Source organism: Rhinopithecus bieti, unplaced genomic scaffold, assembly GCF_001698545.2.
Source record: "Rhinopithecus bieti isolate Rb0 unplaced genomic scaffold, ASM169854v2 scaffold_2254, whole genome shotgun sequence".
Lineage (NCBI taxonomy): Eukaryota > Metazoa > Chordata > Mammalia > Primates > Cercopithecidae > Rhinopithecus > Rhinopithecus bieti.
In genome coordinates, this window is record NW_016803982.1 from 4,884,095 (window position 1) to 4,898,924 (window position 14,830).

At 51.4% G+C, this 14,830-nt stretch overlaps 2 protein-coding genes across 10 annotated transcripts in view; one reads left to right on the plus strand and one right to left on the minus strand.

Moving 5' to 3' along the window:
• STK24 (serine/threonine kinase 24) overlaps positions 1–13,893 on the plus strand; it is a 143,496-nt gene extending 129,603 nt beyond the window's left edge. For 6 of the 9 annotated variants that reach the window (XM_017862110.1, XM_017862116.1, XM_017862138.1 and 3 more), the window contains one exon: positions 1,690–2,755. In XM_017862110.1, coding sequence (XP_017717599.1) covers positions 1,690–1,831 — 142 coding nt within the window. In that variant the 3' untranslated portion in view covers positions 1,832–2,755. The other 3 variants (XM_017862124.1, XM_017862131.1, XM_017862118.1) reach the window with 3 other exon arrangements.
• The window catches only part of FARP1 (FERM, ARH/RhoGEF and pleckstrin domain protein 1), a 328,142-nt gene continuing 319,417 nt past the window's right edge, over positions 6,106–14,830 (minus strand). The window contains exons 25-27 of the mRNA XM_017862101.1: positions 9,850–9,957; positions 9,262–9,413; positions 6,106–7,654 (exon numbers count right to left, since the gene is read on the minus strand). Coding sequence (XP_017717590.1) covers positions 7,573–7,654; positions 9,262–9,413; positions 9,850–9,957 — 342 coding nt within the window. The 3' untranslated portion in view covers positions 6,106–7,572. The remainder of the gene's footprint in view (positions 7,655–9,261; positions 9,414–9,849; positions 9,958–14,830) is intronic.

The following is a 14,830-nucleotide window of genomic DNA, read 5'->3' on the forward strand; positions in this document are numbered from 1 at the left end:
TTTTGAGACGGAGTCTTGCTCAGCCGCCCAGGCTGGAGGGCAGGGGCCGGCTCTCAGCTCACTGCGAGCTCCGCCTCCCGGGTTCACGCCATTCTCCTGTCTCAGCCTCCCGAGTAGCTGGGACTACAGGCGCCCGCCTCGTCGCCCGGCTAGTTTTTTGTATTTTTTAGTAGAGACGGGGTTTCACCGTATTAGCCAGGATGGTCTCGATCTCCTGACCTCGTGATCCGCCCGTCTCGGCCTCCCAAAGTGCTGGGATTACAGGCTTGAGCCACCGCGCCCGGCTCTGTTCCTCTTCTTTCAGTTGTTAAGGCAAGTTGATCTGTACCAGTGCTGGCCAGTAGAAGTACAGTGGGGGCCACATGCAGAATTTTACGTTTTCTGCTGGATGTGGTGGCTCACGCCTGTAATCCCAATGCTTTGGGAGGCCCAGCTGGGCAGGAGGGTCGCTTGAGGCCTAAGTGTTTGAGACTAGCCTGGGCAAAATAGCAAGACCCTGTCTCTACCCAAAAAAAAAAAAAAAAAAATTTAGCCAGGTATGGTGGCTTGTACCTGTGGTCCTAGCTACTTGGGAGGCTGAGGCTGTAGAATTTCTCAAGCCGAGGAGTTCGAGGCTACGGCTGTGATCACCTCCGCACTCCAGGCTGGGCAACAGAGTGAGACCCTGACTCTAAAAACCCAACAAAAAAAGAATTTTACATTTTCTCATAGCCATATTTTAAAAGCAAAAGAAGTGAAATTACTTTTAACAATACATTTTTAACCTGTCAGATCCAAAGTATTATTTCAACATGAATACCAACAATCATCAATAAGATATTTTACATTTCTGGGGGACCGTCTTTGGAATTGATGTGTCCTTTACACTCAGCGCATGTCCATTCACAGGCAGCACATTGCACGTGCTCACGGCATCGTGGCTGGGGATGACCCTCTTTACCCTTGTGCGGGTCTGTGGCTACCTGATGTCTGTGTTGTGTTTAAAACTTTACTTTGCAGTGACGCACAGGGGAGGCCGAGTCGGTGCTCTCTTGCCTTTGTCTGTGATGAGTGCCCCTCTTTCCTCCTCTATCCTCAGACGACCTGCCCCTTGGGGTACTTATCGTCTCCCTGCAGGCTTGGCTGTGGCGCCCACTTCTCCCTTCCCTGCTCCTGAAGCTCCCACTGAGGGTTCACCTCTGCTGGCTGCCAAAACCACGGGGCCATGGCTTAGACTTCCTGCCAGTTTTGCTCCGAACACGGTATTTCAGTGGATGACTGTAGGAAAACTGAGAGCTGCCTCTCGTCTGAAGCATTTTCAGAGCTTACTGTGTTGTCACGTATGGATCCATTTTTTGGAATTTCTATGGTACTTATTTCTGTCTCAGCTGGAATTAATGTTTGGATTCTTTTGTGTGACATCAACTCATCCTGTGATTAGTCATTTGTACTTCTTTATAACTGAGTCTTAGGCTCCGTGGCTAACACGTGCTTTTGGGAGGACCTTATGTAACCATTCGTTCTCTGGGAGGGTGCCAAGTATTTCAAATGCCTTAAAAGAGGAGCCCTAGATGGGAACGTTTGAGATTAGCCTCATCAAATACGTCCTCAGCCATCTCTCCCGGACCTGTGACTTGGAGTCTGCTGTAAAATGGTTGAGGGAATCGTGGTCACGAGGGGACCCCATCCTCACCCTTTTTTGTATTCTAGAGACAATCTTGTAGAATTTTTGGAAGACACAGAAATTACCCATGATCCCACCACCGTAGCCCAGATCTCATCATCATCTTTGGGTGCATTGCCTTCTGTTGTCATCCCAGGTTATAAACTTACTGAATTCTCTACCTTATAGTGCAGATAAGATTTTTTAGAATTTCTATAGTACTTATTTAGGATACAGAAGTTGTGCATGTAAACTATACTTATATAGCACACATACACAGGTTGAATAGCCCAAATCCCCAATCTGAAACTTTTTGAGCACCAGCGTGAGGCTCAAAGGAACTGCTCTCTGGGCCATGTCAGATGTTGGATTTGGGGATGCACACTGGTAAGTATAATGCAGATATTCCCAGATGCAAAGCGAGAAGCATTTCAGATAAGGGATGCCCAACCTGTAGTTTTGTGTGTACTTTTAAACTTGTACATATTTTTAATATTGCTTTTATATATATACGTAGATACAGATAATTACCAATTTTAGTCTGTGTTATTTCAGTTTGTATAATTTACTTACCTGATTCTGTACTGGTGGGCATCAGAGTTGTTTCCAAATTAGTGTAATTACAAAAATCCCAAGAGACATTTTTGTGCGGACGGGTTGTTCCTGCTTTGGACTGTATTTTGGAAGCAGTTCTAGGAAATAGATTCTTGGACTACATCACTATTTTTATAGCCAAAATGGGTTTCCTGCCCTCACATGGGGAATGTATATGCATCCTTGGAATCTTACTGTGTCATCGTGTATGGATCAACTTTCACTTTTTAACAATTGATCATAAGTAAAAAGATATCATTTCCTGTTTTATTCACATCTCTCCAGAGAGGCTGAACCCATTCTAGGTTTTTGTGACATGCTCTGGAGTTTTTGTGTGAGAATCATGATCTTCTCAATCTTGATATGCATTTGTTTAAAATTAGACTTACCCATTGATATTTGCTCCAGTTATTTTTGTATGACTTGGAATTTCCTATGAAAACTAAGATTTTGGTTACTATGAGAATTTCTGCACAGGGATGAGAAATGACATGTATTCACTTCTCTCTCTCTCTTTTTCCCTAGATATTCTCTAAGTGGTGGAGGAACTTCATCCCACTGAAATTCCTTTGGCATTTGGGGTTTTGTTTTTCCTTTTTTCCTTCTTCATCCTCCTTCTTTTAAAAAGTCAACGAGAGCCTTCGCTGACTCCACTGAAGAGGTGCGCCACTGGGGGCCACCCCAACGCCGGGCGCCCGTCCAGGGACACGCACAGTCCTCGCTGTGCCACAGCCAGCTGAAGTCTCTCAGATGGGTGGGGAGGGTCAGCTCCTTCCAGCGATCATTTTATTTTATTTTATTACTTTGGTTTTTAATTTTAACCATAGTGCACATATTCAAGGAAAGTGTCTTTAAACACAAAAACCCTGAAATGCATATTTGGGATTATGATAAGGCAACTAAAGACATGAAACCTCAGGAATCCTGCTTTAAGTTGATAGCTCCCTCTGGGAGCTGGAGAATCGCTCTGGTGGATGGGTGTACAGATTTGTATATAGTGTCATTTTTACGGAAACCCTTTCGGCGTGCATAAGGAATCACTGTGTACAAACTGGCCAAGTGCTTCTGTAGATAGCGTCAGTGGAGTAAATATTCGACAGGCCATCACTTGAGTCTATTGCCTTGCCTTTATTACATGTACATTTTGAATTCTGTGACCAGTGATTTGGGTTTTATTTTGTATTTGCAGGGTTTGTCATTAATAATAATTAATGCCCCTCTCTTACAGAACACTCACTCCTATTTGTACCTCAACAAATGCAAATTTTCCTCGTTTGCCCTGCGCCCCTTTTGGTACACTTAAGAGGTTCTTGATTTCCTTTTTCATCGATGGTACTATTTCTTAGTGTTTTAAATTGGAACATATCTTGCCTCATGAAGCTTTAAATTATTATTTTCAGTTTCTCCCCATGAAGCGCTCTCGTCTGACATTTGTTTGGAATCGTGCCACTGCTGGTCTGCGCCAGATGTACCGTCCTTTCCAATATGACTTTCTGTTGCACCTTGTAGTGGATTCTGCATATTATCTTTCCCACCTAAAAGTGTCTGAATGCTTACACGAATAAATTTTATAACACGCTTATTTTGCATACTCCTTGAAATGTGACTCTTCAGAGGACAGGGCACCTGCAATGTACGTGTGGCTGTGCGTGTGTACTCGTGGCTGTGCGTGTGTGACGAGACACCTTGGAAGACTCCAGGGAGAAGTCCCCAGGTGAGCGCCCTGGACAGCTGGCACACTTGCTCACTGAGCTGATGCGGTTGGAGGTTGCTGATCTGTGCGATTGCTGTGGCAGTTGCTGGGGACCTTAAGGGTTATTTTGCTTCTCTGAGAGGGGCCTGTGCTTGCTAGCCAGGCAGCTAGTGTGTCTGTTTTTCTTGGTTTGCTGTGGGGCCTTGCTTGGCGAGGGGGAAAATCTCTGCATTTCTGGAATGGGGGAGTTCCTGCAGCAGTTGTTGACTGGTACGTGAAGCATTCTTTTATGTTTGTTGAAGCTGATGATTGACATCTCCCGTGGGTGTGCCAGTTCTTGTGGAGTGAGGATTTTTGGAAGCAAGGAAGTTAGTGGGTAAGCTTGGGGATGTAGCTCAGCTATCCGCTGGTCTAGTGGCCTCTAAGTACAGGGAGGGGACAGAGCCCTGAGCTACAGATGCTTGAGTGGGTTATTGTGTCAGTTTGCTAGTGCAGTCTGGTTTTTAAGCTCTAAGATTGAGGTGTTTTATTAGAAGTGGATTTGGGTTGAACTCTTAATTTCTATAAGGGATATATTTTGGTTAGGGGAAATAGAACTGTGTTGCTAATTCTTACTGTACTTATTACTCTGCACAAGATTGTTATCTGCAATAATAAAATTGGGGAAGATTTGATTTTGTATTTCCAGGGAATATTCTGTGTGGGGAACTGTTTCCTTACGTGAGGCAGGCGGCATAAGCCCAAGGTGAGTTTTGTCTTTGTGAGAGAATCACAGATGGGTCTGTGTTCTCGAGGGTGTGCCGTTACCTGATTTTTAAGTGAGCCGGGGCAGACTCTCTGATTCACAGAGTTCTTCACATTTACAAATGGACAGTGACATCACAGTTTTTAACACTGAAGCCAGTCTCATGCTAGTAACAGTGGTTGTGCTGCTCGAGGGACTGGGTTCTAATGAAGAATATTGGTATGAACGGGGAGTCTCTGCAGTCGCCAGACTAATCCTACTGAGCTCCTTCCCCAGTGGAGCAACAAGTGAATCTTTGGCAGCACCGAGTTGATTGGCAGCATTTCCTGTCGGGGGAGATGGGGTTTGATGGAGTTAGAAAGCTCGCCTCTGTACACTGTCTCCTGGGCTGTTACTTTCTGTTGACACACAACATCAGCTCCAAAGTTTTTAAGGGCATCTTAGCCAAGGAAGCTGGCCTTTATGTAGCCACTTGCAGGCCTGCATTAACAGAGAGCCCAGGCACCGGGGCTACAACTGGAACCTGCCTCAGCATCAACTGCCGCTGGTCTGTAGCCAGACCCATGGGCCCAGCCTTTGAGATGGGTTTACTGTCACAAATAGCCTCGCCAGTGCCAGCCCTGAGCTGCTCCTGGCTCAGCTATCCGGAGCCTGCAGCCTGGGGAGGTGCTCAGCCTCTGCCTCTGGGAGACGAGGGCTGTGGGCTAGGTGGCTGCTACCAGCGAGGTGGACACCAGTGTCGTTTGGGATGCCCTGGCCGCCTTCTGCTGGGTTCTGATTTTCTTGGAAGTGTATCTGCCTTCCTTATCCAAAAATTTTATTCCTGAGTTGCTCCTGTGAAGTGGCTGGTTTGGTTCTGTATGTAGCATTTTGTACCTTTCCTTTGGCAAAACACGGTCAATTTATAAGCATTTTTTTATATTTCCTTCCTTTAAAAACAGCTTCTGTATTTCTGCTCTAAAATATGTCAGCAAAGGCAGAGTGACCTAATAGGGCATGTTCTTAAGCACAGGGACTGTATGATGCAGGGGCCAATAAAGCTCAAGAAAACGAGTATCTGCGTCATTGTGTGTCTTGTATGTAGCATGTCTCAAAACTCCATCTGTCCCTGGCAGCTTGGGAGTGGACTGTTAACCACACTAGTATTTTCCTGAGGGCACACCGGAAGCAGAGGTGCTGGTCACAGGTCAGAACCACCAGTGTCCATCCAGCAAAGTAGTTTGGAATCATTCAGAAATAAATAGCTGAGGAGACTGCCTTGTCCCCAAGTCTCCAGGAATGAGTGACCAGTGACTTCTGGAGGGAGCCCGATAATATGGGAGCTTTAGAAACCCTTGCTGGAGTGTCCCCTTCCCCCCTCCCCACACACACCACACAGAAAATGAAGACTACAAAGTTGGTGGTTTTGCCTTAAAACGTCAATATGCTGGATTGTGGCGTGAGGTATTTTTATTCCCTTTGTTAGTACTGGAAACCGTCTGGTACATCTTGTAAGGCAAATGATTAACACACGTCAGGCTCTTTGTCTGTTTGCAAGTTGCCGTTTCCAGGTACACCAGTCCGAGCTCCACAGAGAGGGCGTGTTCCTGGTTCTCAGGTGGGCAGGTGCCATGGTGCGGGGCACTGGAAAGAACTGGGTTGAATCGGCCGTCGCCTCAGCTTGAGACTCTTGTTAGAAAGGGCTTAGGAAAACCAAGGGAATGGCAGCCACCCCATCACCGTCGAGAACAGACAGATGTTTCCCGAGTAGAAGGGCTTAGGAAAACCAAGGGAATGGCAGCCACCCCATCACCGTCGAGAACAGACAGATGTTTCCCGAGTAGGGGCCCGAGCCGTTGGAAACCATGTTCCCTGTGCAGTCTGACTCACAGACACTACCCCATGCCTGGGGGGAATGAGTATAAAAAGGTAAATGTTTTTGAAGACAGGCACGATATATACTACTAGAGAATGCGCAGTTTCAAACCACAGTTGCAGGAGGATATAGGAATAACGACAGGTGCCGGGGACTACGTACCATGATTTCATAGTGCTCTGCAGCCAGCACGCTCACTAAACGCTCATCACGGAACATACCACAAATGGCCCTGATCAATGACATACAGGTTTTCATGCTTGTGACACACAGCAAAACACGGCTTATCATCTTCCCATTGTGTACACCACTCACAGGACGGTGACAGTCCAGGTATTGCACTGGATCTCGGCTTCTCTTAACAGAAAACAACCCTGCTACGGTTTGGAAAGAGTTACCACTTAAAACGATTTGGTCAACTTGCACCAAGAAGTCGGTCGGGAACGGGTGTTTTCAGGTGAGCGTGAAACCCCGCAGTGGAACGCGGTGTGCTGCAAATTGCTTATTAATCAGAGAAGTGAGTCCTACTAATTTCCTATCATTACAAAAGTAGAAAGACTGAAAAAAACGAAATCTGAAAATGATCTCATTTGCCTAAGGCTGCACCGAGGGTATTGCAAACACCAGGAAATCCACTTTGTAAAATGCAGCAGCCAATAGGTGAAAATAACAAAAGTTTCTTTTTTAGGAAAAAAAAAAAAACACTTGCCCTGTCTTGTGTTGAACGGATGTGTGTGTGTTTTTTCAGGGGCAGGGTGGAGGGAGGATGTCATTTGGCACTCTCGTAATGACAATGTTTTAATACTGGCACTAGCTAAAGAACAGCGCCCCCAGCGGATGCCAGGACTGGAGGTGGGAGCGCTGTTCATTCAGATGCTGAGAGAACGGGGTTAAAAAACGTGGCTGTGGAGACAGGAGAGCTGCTGGGAAGCCATGTTTTTGATTTTCAGACAGGTGTTAATTTTACCAGGCTTCATTAATAACAGAAGAAAGGAAACGTCTTCCAGGAAAGCAGCCACTGCGGAAACGAGTGTGTCCGGCCATCAATACACGAGAGACTCTTTGTGACTCAATACGTGGGCCCGCGAGGCAGAGCTGGTGGCACTGCGAATCACTTCCATCCACCTGCAACACGGGAACGTCCGTTAGCTTTTTTTTTGTTTGGACGGACTCATGACACTTCGGTGGGCATCGCTTACAGAAACACAGGGTGAAGTCAGGGCGCCTTGTTGGCAATCTGCCATTTCAGCAGGAGAGCAAGGGAGCGCCCACACCCAGGCGTTCTGTACAGTGGAGACCCACTGGCCTGGGCACTCACTTAATACGGAGCTGTAAATACCTTGCTGAGGTGACACTGCCCACTCCACTGGAGCAGTTAGGAGTGAGGTGGCCTCGGCTGTTGGGGAGAACGCTACCTCCTGTTTTCATGGACGCTGCAGAGAATGGCGGGGCGTGTCCCATCCTGCTTAGTGGAAGCTTCCCCCTTTGAGACAGGGTCTGGCTGTCACTCATACTGGAGTTGGGACTACAAGCCTGCACCACCACGCCTGAATCTCCATTTTATATGTTTGTGTATTTGCTCTATACCAGTGATTCTCAAATGGGTGTGATGCTGTCCCATTTGGTAAGGTCTGGAGACATTTTTAGATGTCCCAACTGAGGGGTTGCTGAGGGCATCTAGTGGGTGGAGGCTAGGGATGCCGCTGAACATCCTACACGATGCAGGACGGACTCCCCAGATTACCTGGCCTGGTCCCAGGCCTTTCAGGATCTGGACTGCAAGGCTGGGTCCTTTGCCACGATAATAACAAAATCCCAACTTGGTTAAACCCAGCTCTCGCGCTCAATCCCTCAAGCTAAGTTTTTCAGTCCAGGATCAGATTTGAGAAGGGTTCTCCTCTAGGTTCCTTTTTCTGGTGGTGCTGCTTAGGAAGTGCTTACCTTTGGATATCACAGGAGTTTTAAAGCATTGTGCTATTTCCATAGAATTTACCGGGAAGTGCGCATAATTGGCCCCGCTGCTTTAAAAATCCCTGGGAGTTCAGCATCAGTGAGGGATCAAACTGCTGTTCTGTCCCACAATGTGGCCAGCAGTCCCTGAATTGGGGACTGCCCTGTCTGGTCTGCAGCCTGAGGACCTCCCTCCCTCCAGCGGGTGGCTCAGAACAGCCTTAGGTCTGACTCTATTTCGCTTCCATTTATTTCTTGGTTAAATGAAGTCTGTGGTCCCTGGGTCCCATTACACCATGTAGGCAGTCTCACTAATAACCCTGAAGCGTTTTTCCTTCCTCATACCTCATACGGTCCTTTGACCTGAAACAGCATTTCTGCCATAACCCTGGCAGGAGCAGCGTGACTAGTACTGCTGCAGCCACAGACTGCGGAGTCCGAGGTGCAGTTTGGATTTTGTCATGAAAGGCTTCCACTGGGCCTGGGTGGGTAAAGCTGGGCCTCTGAGGCTGGTGTAGCGGCACCCACTGGGGCTTAGCTTCATAGTCCCGTACACACACATCAGAGATCTCCAAGCAAGATGTCTAGGGCCTCAGCCAACGCTGTGCAGGGTAAAGGCCCAGGGAAGTCAGGACCCCACTTTCTGCCATGACAACAGAATCGCCTGCTGGTGTCAGACAGTGGGACCCCAGGTCTAAACACTGCAGTTGGCAGGGAAGTGTGGGGCCATCTCACTCGCTGACTTGGGAGCAGAGCCCTGTGCCTGGGAAGGGGGCAGCTACCTTTCAAACGTGTACTCGCTTTCCGCCCTGAAGTAGTAGACGTGGGACTTGAAGTGCAGCTTGAACACGTAGTCTTTGTGGATGTTCTCGGACTCGGAGGGGATGGTGAGCGAGTAGCCGAGCAGAGGCAGGCTGGCGAGGGGATGATTGTCCTGGAAAGGGGAAACAAAATGGCTTTTCGGGGGCAGCTTCTGCTGCTGGGCCTGGCTGCTGCTCCACGTCGGGCAGGGACTCCGGGAGCCCAGACAGCGCCACCCTCAGGCGTGGGCCTGGAAGGGATCATGGGAGCCAGTGTTGGCCTGGACATGACGGCCCAGGTGGCAAGTCCCCAGCAGGACTGAGCTGTGGATAAAGCCAACCCCTGTCCCTTGTCCCGCCAGAAGATAGGTGGCCCTTCCTAGGGCGGAAGTGGTCCTTCAGTGGATATCAGCCTTTCCCAGAGCTGAGGGCCTCAGGTGGACGGGGGCCCCCCGCCAGCATCCCTGTCATCCCTGTGACACCTGGCTGGAGCTCAAGAGGCCTGAGTCCTTCCAGAGGAGGGCGGCCCCCTCACCTCATGCTGCCACCCACCCTGTGTGTGGCACTTACCTGGTGTGACTTGTAGAAGAACAGGCAGAAGTTTGTGAACACCACCCACAGCTTCTGCCACCCATTGCTGTTTTTGAATTTCCTCAGCAGGTTCCCAGACAACTGATTCTGAAAGGCAAGGAGGCCTGTGAGAAGCACGGTGGGCACCTGCCCCAGTTGGGTGCGGAGAGCAGCTCCCCCTGCACCAGGGCCCTGGGCTAGGGCATGTCCACGACTGAAGGATGAGGCCTCGCTGCTCCCCAGTGTGTGGGGAGACTTGGCAGGTCCCGGGACCCTGATCTCATCACTTCCCCTTGTCATTGGCTGTGGGGCATCTTGGGGGCCGTGTCCCCCCAAAAGACACGCTGAGGTCCTGACCACCAGTACCTTAGAATGCAGGCTTATTTGGAAATAAGCTTGTTGCAGGGTAACTAGTGAAGATGAGATCACACTGGGGTAGGGTGGGCCCTAAATCCAACGGGAGTGGTGTCCTGAGGAGAAGAGACACGTGGCGGGGAGGGAGTGGGCCCTGTGACACCGAGGCAGAAATGGGGGTGCAGGACCCCACGTGCCGCCAGCAGGTGGAAGCTGAAAAGAGGCAACGATCCGTCTCAAGCTCGGAGCAGCAGCACTCATTTTGAGGTGCCGGGCACCCTGCGCAGGAAGTGGGGCCTGGGGTGCTGGTGCGCGGCTCACATATGCCCTCTAGTGGCCCAGGAGGCAGCTGCAACCCTGCCCACCTCCAGGCTCCCAGCTGGCCCAGCCCCTGGAGCATTGTTAGGATGCACTGCAGCCTAGCTGGGGGCAGGGACAGGCACCTGTGCCCATGCTACCCCCAAACAACCCTCAGCAGGCCTGACACACTGATGGCTCATTTGGTCGCCTTGCAAGTGACATCACCAGCAGATACTCAAAGCAGTTGCACCACCTTGTAAAGGCACTTAATGCCACTGAATTGCTCATGTAAAAATAGTTGGCTAATATTGTGGTATAGCTATTTTACCACACACACACACACACAAACGGACTTCTGAGTCTGCCTCATTCCACGTCTCTGGGTGCCCCTGTCACTAAGCTTCTGTGCTGGGATCAAACAGTCTGGTGTCCCTACCCTCCAGTTGCTCAGGGTCCAGTGGGAGAGATGGACACCGACAGTGGGTCCATGAGGGGCTGCAGGATGTGGAGGCCCCCTCTGTTGGCGGAATGAGAGGGACCCTGCAGATGGGGGAAAAGGGGGTTCCAGGCCAGGCAGGCAGCCCCAGCCCTCCATCCTCCTCCCTCAATGGCAGAAGGGAACAAGAAAATGCAAGGCTCCGGGTTCCCAGAAGGTCCTGGTGGCGCCTGGGCTGGGCTGATGCCCGTGTGGCATCTTGGGCCACGCACCATGGGGCAAGGAGAGTGGCACACTCCCCTTTCGTATTTTCATACTGAATCACAATTTTCACAGCCAGCCCACACTGGGGTTCACACATGTCACCCATCACAGTCTGGGCCCATTTGTTTCCACAGCAACTTCCTTAGAGCTCTCTAGCTTCTGCCTGGCCATTCTGGTAGCCTCTGGAAACATCATCAATAGGCACATCCAGCGGCCCTTCCTTGCTCCCCGGCACCCAGCGGCCGAGCCTCCTGCCGCCCCGCATTGGGTCCATCCTGGCCTCCAGCATGTTACAGGCCCTGCACGCCGCGACTCTCCTGTCCTGCACTCGGGAGGCCGAGGCCATGCTGGTGGCTCTCAGACCTGTCTCCATTCACTGCCTTCATGAGAGGGTCAACATCCTCGTCCAGAACCAGACCAGCCTGCCCTGTCTCCTCGTGGCCCTCCACTGGGGCCTTTGCTTCTCTCCCTTCTTGGCCCTCATCCCCTCGGACCCTGCTGTGGGTTGAATGCACCCCCCAACAAGACAAGCTCAAATTCAAACCGATGGTGGCCTCATATGGACACAGGGTCTCTGCAGATGCAATCGAGGTCAGGTCACTAGGATGAGCCCTAAGCCTAACGTGAGCCATGTCCTTAGAAGAGGACATTTGAGCACAGATGCAGGGAGGACAGTTGGTGACATGGCAGACCGGAGCCCTGCGACATGGGTAGAGCCAGGGACCCCCGAGGAGAGAACTGCCGCAGCCACCAGACGCTGTCAGAGGCGGGGCCATTGTCCCTCAAGGCCCCCTGAAGGAACCCACCTGCCAGCAGCTTGATTTTGGACTTCGGGTTTCTGGCACTGTTAGAGATGTTTCTGTGGCCTCACCCAGTCTAAGGGTGCTGTGGGATGCCACGGGGAACAAGTATAACCCCCGTGCCCGCCACTCCCTGGCCTCAGTGCCCCTTCCCTCCTCCCAGTCCTGTCTGCACTCCGTCTGCTGAAGAACTGCCCTGCTGTCCCCCGTCTCGCCACTCCAGCCTTACAAGACAACTTGCATTGCTTTGCTTCTGGCCCTTCACTGGCTCTAGTGCCCACGGGCTGGGCAGCCCTCTGGCCATCCCAACATCTGACCCTCCCGTGGGAGCCCCCAGACCTGCTGGCTTGCCCACAACTTTTAGCAGAGGCCATTGAGTCCACACTGTCCCCAGATACGCCCCTTCCTCACGTGTGCCTGCATGAGTCAGATGGGAGCGGAACTGGAAGAGAGGCTGGTTACAGGACTGTGGAGAGGAGGCTGTCAAGTCAGGAGGAGATGGAGCTGCTTCGTCCTCTGTCATGCAGGGTGGAGGCCCTGGGGACGGCTCATCTGCAAGTCAGCGAGCATTTAGCGTCTGGCACGCGAGGGCCGCCTGCCACTGACACCAGATTGACGCCACACGCCTTGGGAGGGGGCTTTCTGGCAAGGATGGACATCTGCAAAGTGATAGAGCAGCCAGGTCCCTGACTGTACTGGGTGGTCACTGCCACCTTGAAACCCCACTGGCCGGTGGCTCACTCTCCTGCTCTGCTAGGGTCAGCAAACTTTTCCTCAAAAGGCGGACGGCAGATACTGCAGGCCAAGGGGCAAAACTGAAGACATTATTTACCAGCCATTAAAAAAATGGTAAACCCATTCCTTGTTCACAGGCTGTAAGCCATCAGGCTGGGGCTAGATCTGGCCGGGGGCCAGTCTGCCCCTGACCCAGTGCCTTGACCTGATCATGCACACGGAAGGCTGCGACCATGTAGATTTGTAACCCAAAAGAACTGGGCTGCAGGTGGCTCTGGCCACCTGGATCCCACTTGGGTATTTCCTGCCTTGTTGAACGGCCTGGGTTCCTCCAGGTATTTAAAAAGCTTTGAGGCCTATGACAAATAGGCCTTCAGAGTTGCACACATTGCTGAGGTCAGAATGAAGCAAGGTCAGGACAGTTCCTCCCCAGTGGTGGTGCCACACATTGACTGGCTTCGTTTCAGACACACACCCACAGGTGAGAGCTGGTGGGCCTCTTTTCCCATGAGACTATCACGGGTTCTTCCCTGCTCCTCTGCCTGGGGCTCTCCTTTTCTGCTGTCATAATCCCCATGCCCTGGGAGAAGCTCAGACCCGCAAGCTTTGCGCAGGCCTGGTGGAGGTGTGAAGCTGGGGAAGAACGTTTAGCGCTCTTCACACTCGGGCTGTCAGGAGGCAGAAGGGCGGCCCGGGGAGGGAATATTCACACCTGCACACTCAGGGGAACCCTGTGGGACAAAGCCTTGTGTGTGGGGCCAGCTGGGCTGTGCCCATGGGGGAGCCAGGGCCTGCACCTCGGATGTGTCCCCTTGAGGATGTCTTCAGAAGCAGGCCTGGGCTTAGAAACACTGGCTTGTAGCAGGAAACTCAATAAAGGCAGGTCTGAGCAATGGGGAAGGTCGTTTCCAGGGAATAAATTCCAAGACTCCCTCGAGACCCTCCACGAAGCACTGCTGGCTCATCCCTGCTGCTGTTGGTTCCAAGAGCAGCAAACTCCTGTCCCGGCCATAGTCTCTTACGTGACACTGTTTGGACCAGGCCCGTGTGGGAACTGGACTTTCTGCATTTTAGAAGGTGAGTCCTGCCTCTACTGCAGCAGCCCCGCTGAGGGCGCGGGGGCAGAGGCTCCGCAGTGAAACGTGGGCATTCACATAGAACACAATCACAATGATGGATGGCCTCGCCCCAGCTCAGGGCAGGGTCCACTGCCAGTGAGAGATGAAGAAAGCTTTCTTGTTTTAGACCTTCATGGGTCTGAAGTGTTCTGAAACACAGCTATGGGCCTGGACTGAAGAATGTTTAGGGAATGGGTGTTAGGAAAGGATTCATGATCTGGGAGAGACGCCATCTTCAAAGCCAGCTTTCAGGTGGTAGGATCAGAAAATAATACCCTGAAGTGAAAGGCTCAGAAGCCAGGCCTCCCTGAGCACCTCCTGCCTCGCCCCTTTCCTCCCCCAGGCAGGCCACAGAAACTAGAATTCCTCTTCCTTAAGGCGGGTCATTGAAACCAGAACCTCCCCTGGCCAAAGCCAGCCACAAAACCAAAAACGGTGACTCTAACCGTTCCCCACCGTTCTGTGTCAGAGCTGGCTATAAACTCACTCCCCGGCCCACCTTGTGTGAGAAGAGGGTCTAAGACGCCCACTGCGGAAAGGGTCCCACCCCACACCCGGCAGCAAGGAATGCTGCTCAGAGAGGCCAAGTGAACCCAGAGGGGGCCCGCTGGGCTCCTTTCACCCTCCGGCATTAGCTCTCAGCCTGTCCCATCATCAGAGAGGCCAAGTGAACCCGGAGGGGCCCTGCTGGGCTCCTTTCACCCTCCGGCATTAGCTCTCAGCCTGTCCCATCAGCTCCACTCGGCCACCCGCTCTTCACCCAACCGAAGCGTACAAACGACTGTTCGCCAGACCCCTGAGTCTTCATTCTGAAGGCTCCCATGTCATGTCAAATGACGATGAAATAAACTGGTCATGCTTTTCCCTTGTTAGCCTGTCTTTTGTCACAGGAGTGTCTGCCATGACCCTCATGATGGGGAGGAGAGGGATCACCCCCTTTCTACCCCTCCACAGGGATGGCTCTCAGAGCCTGT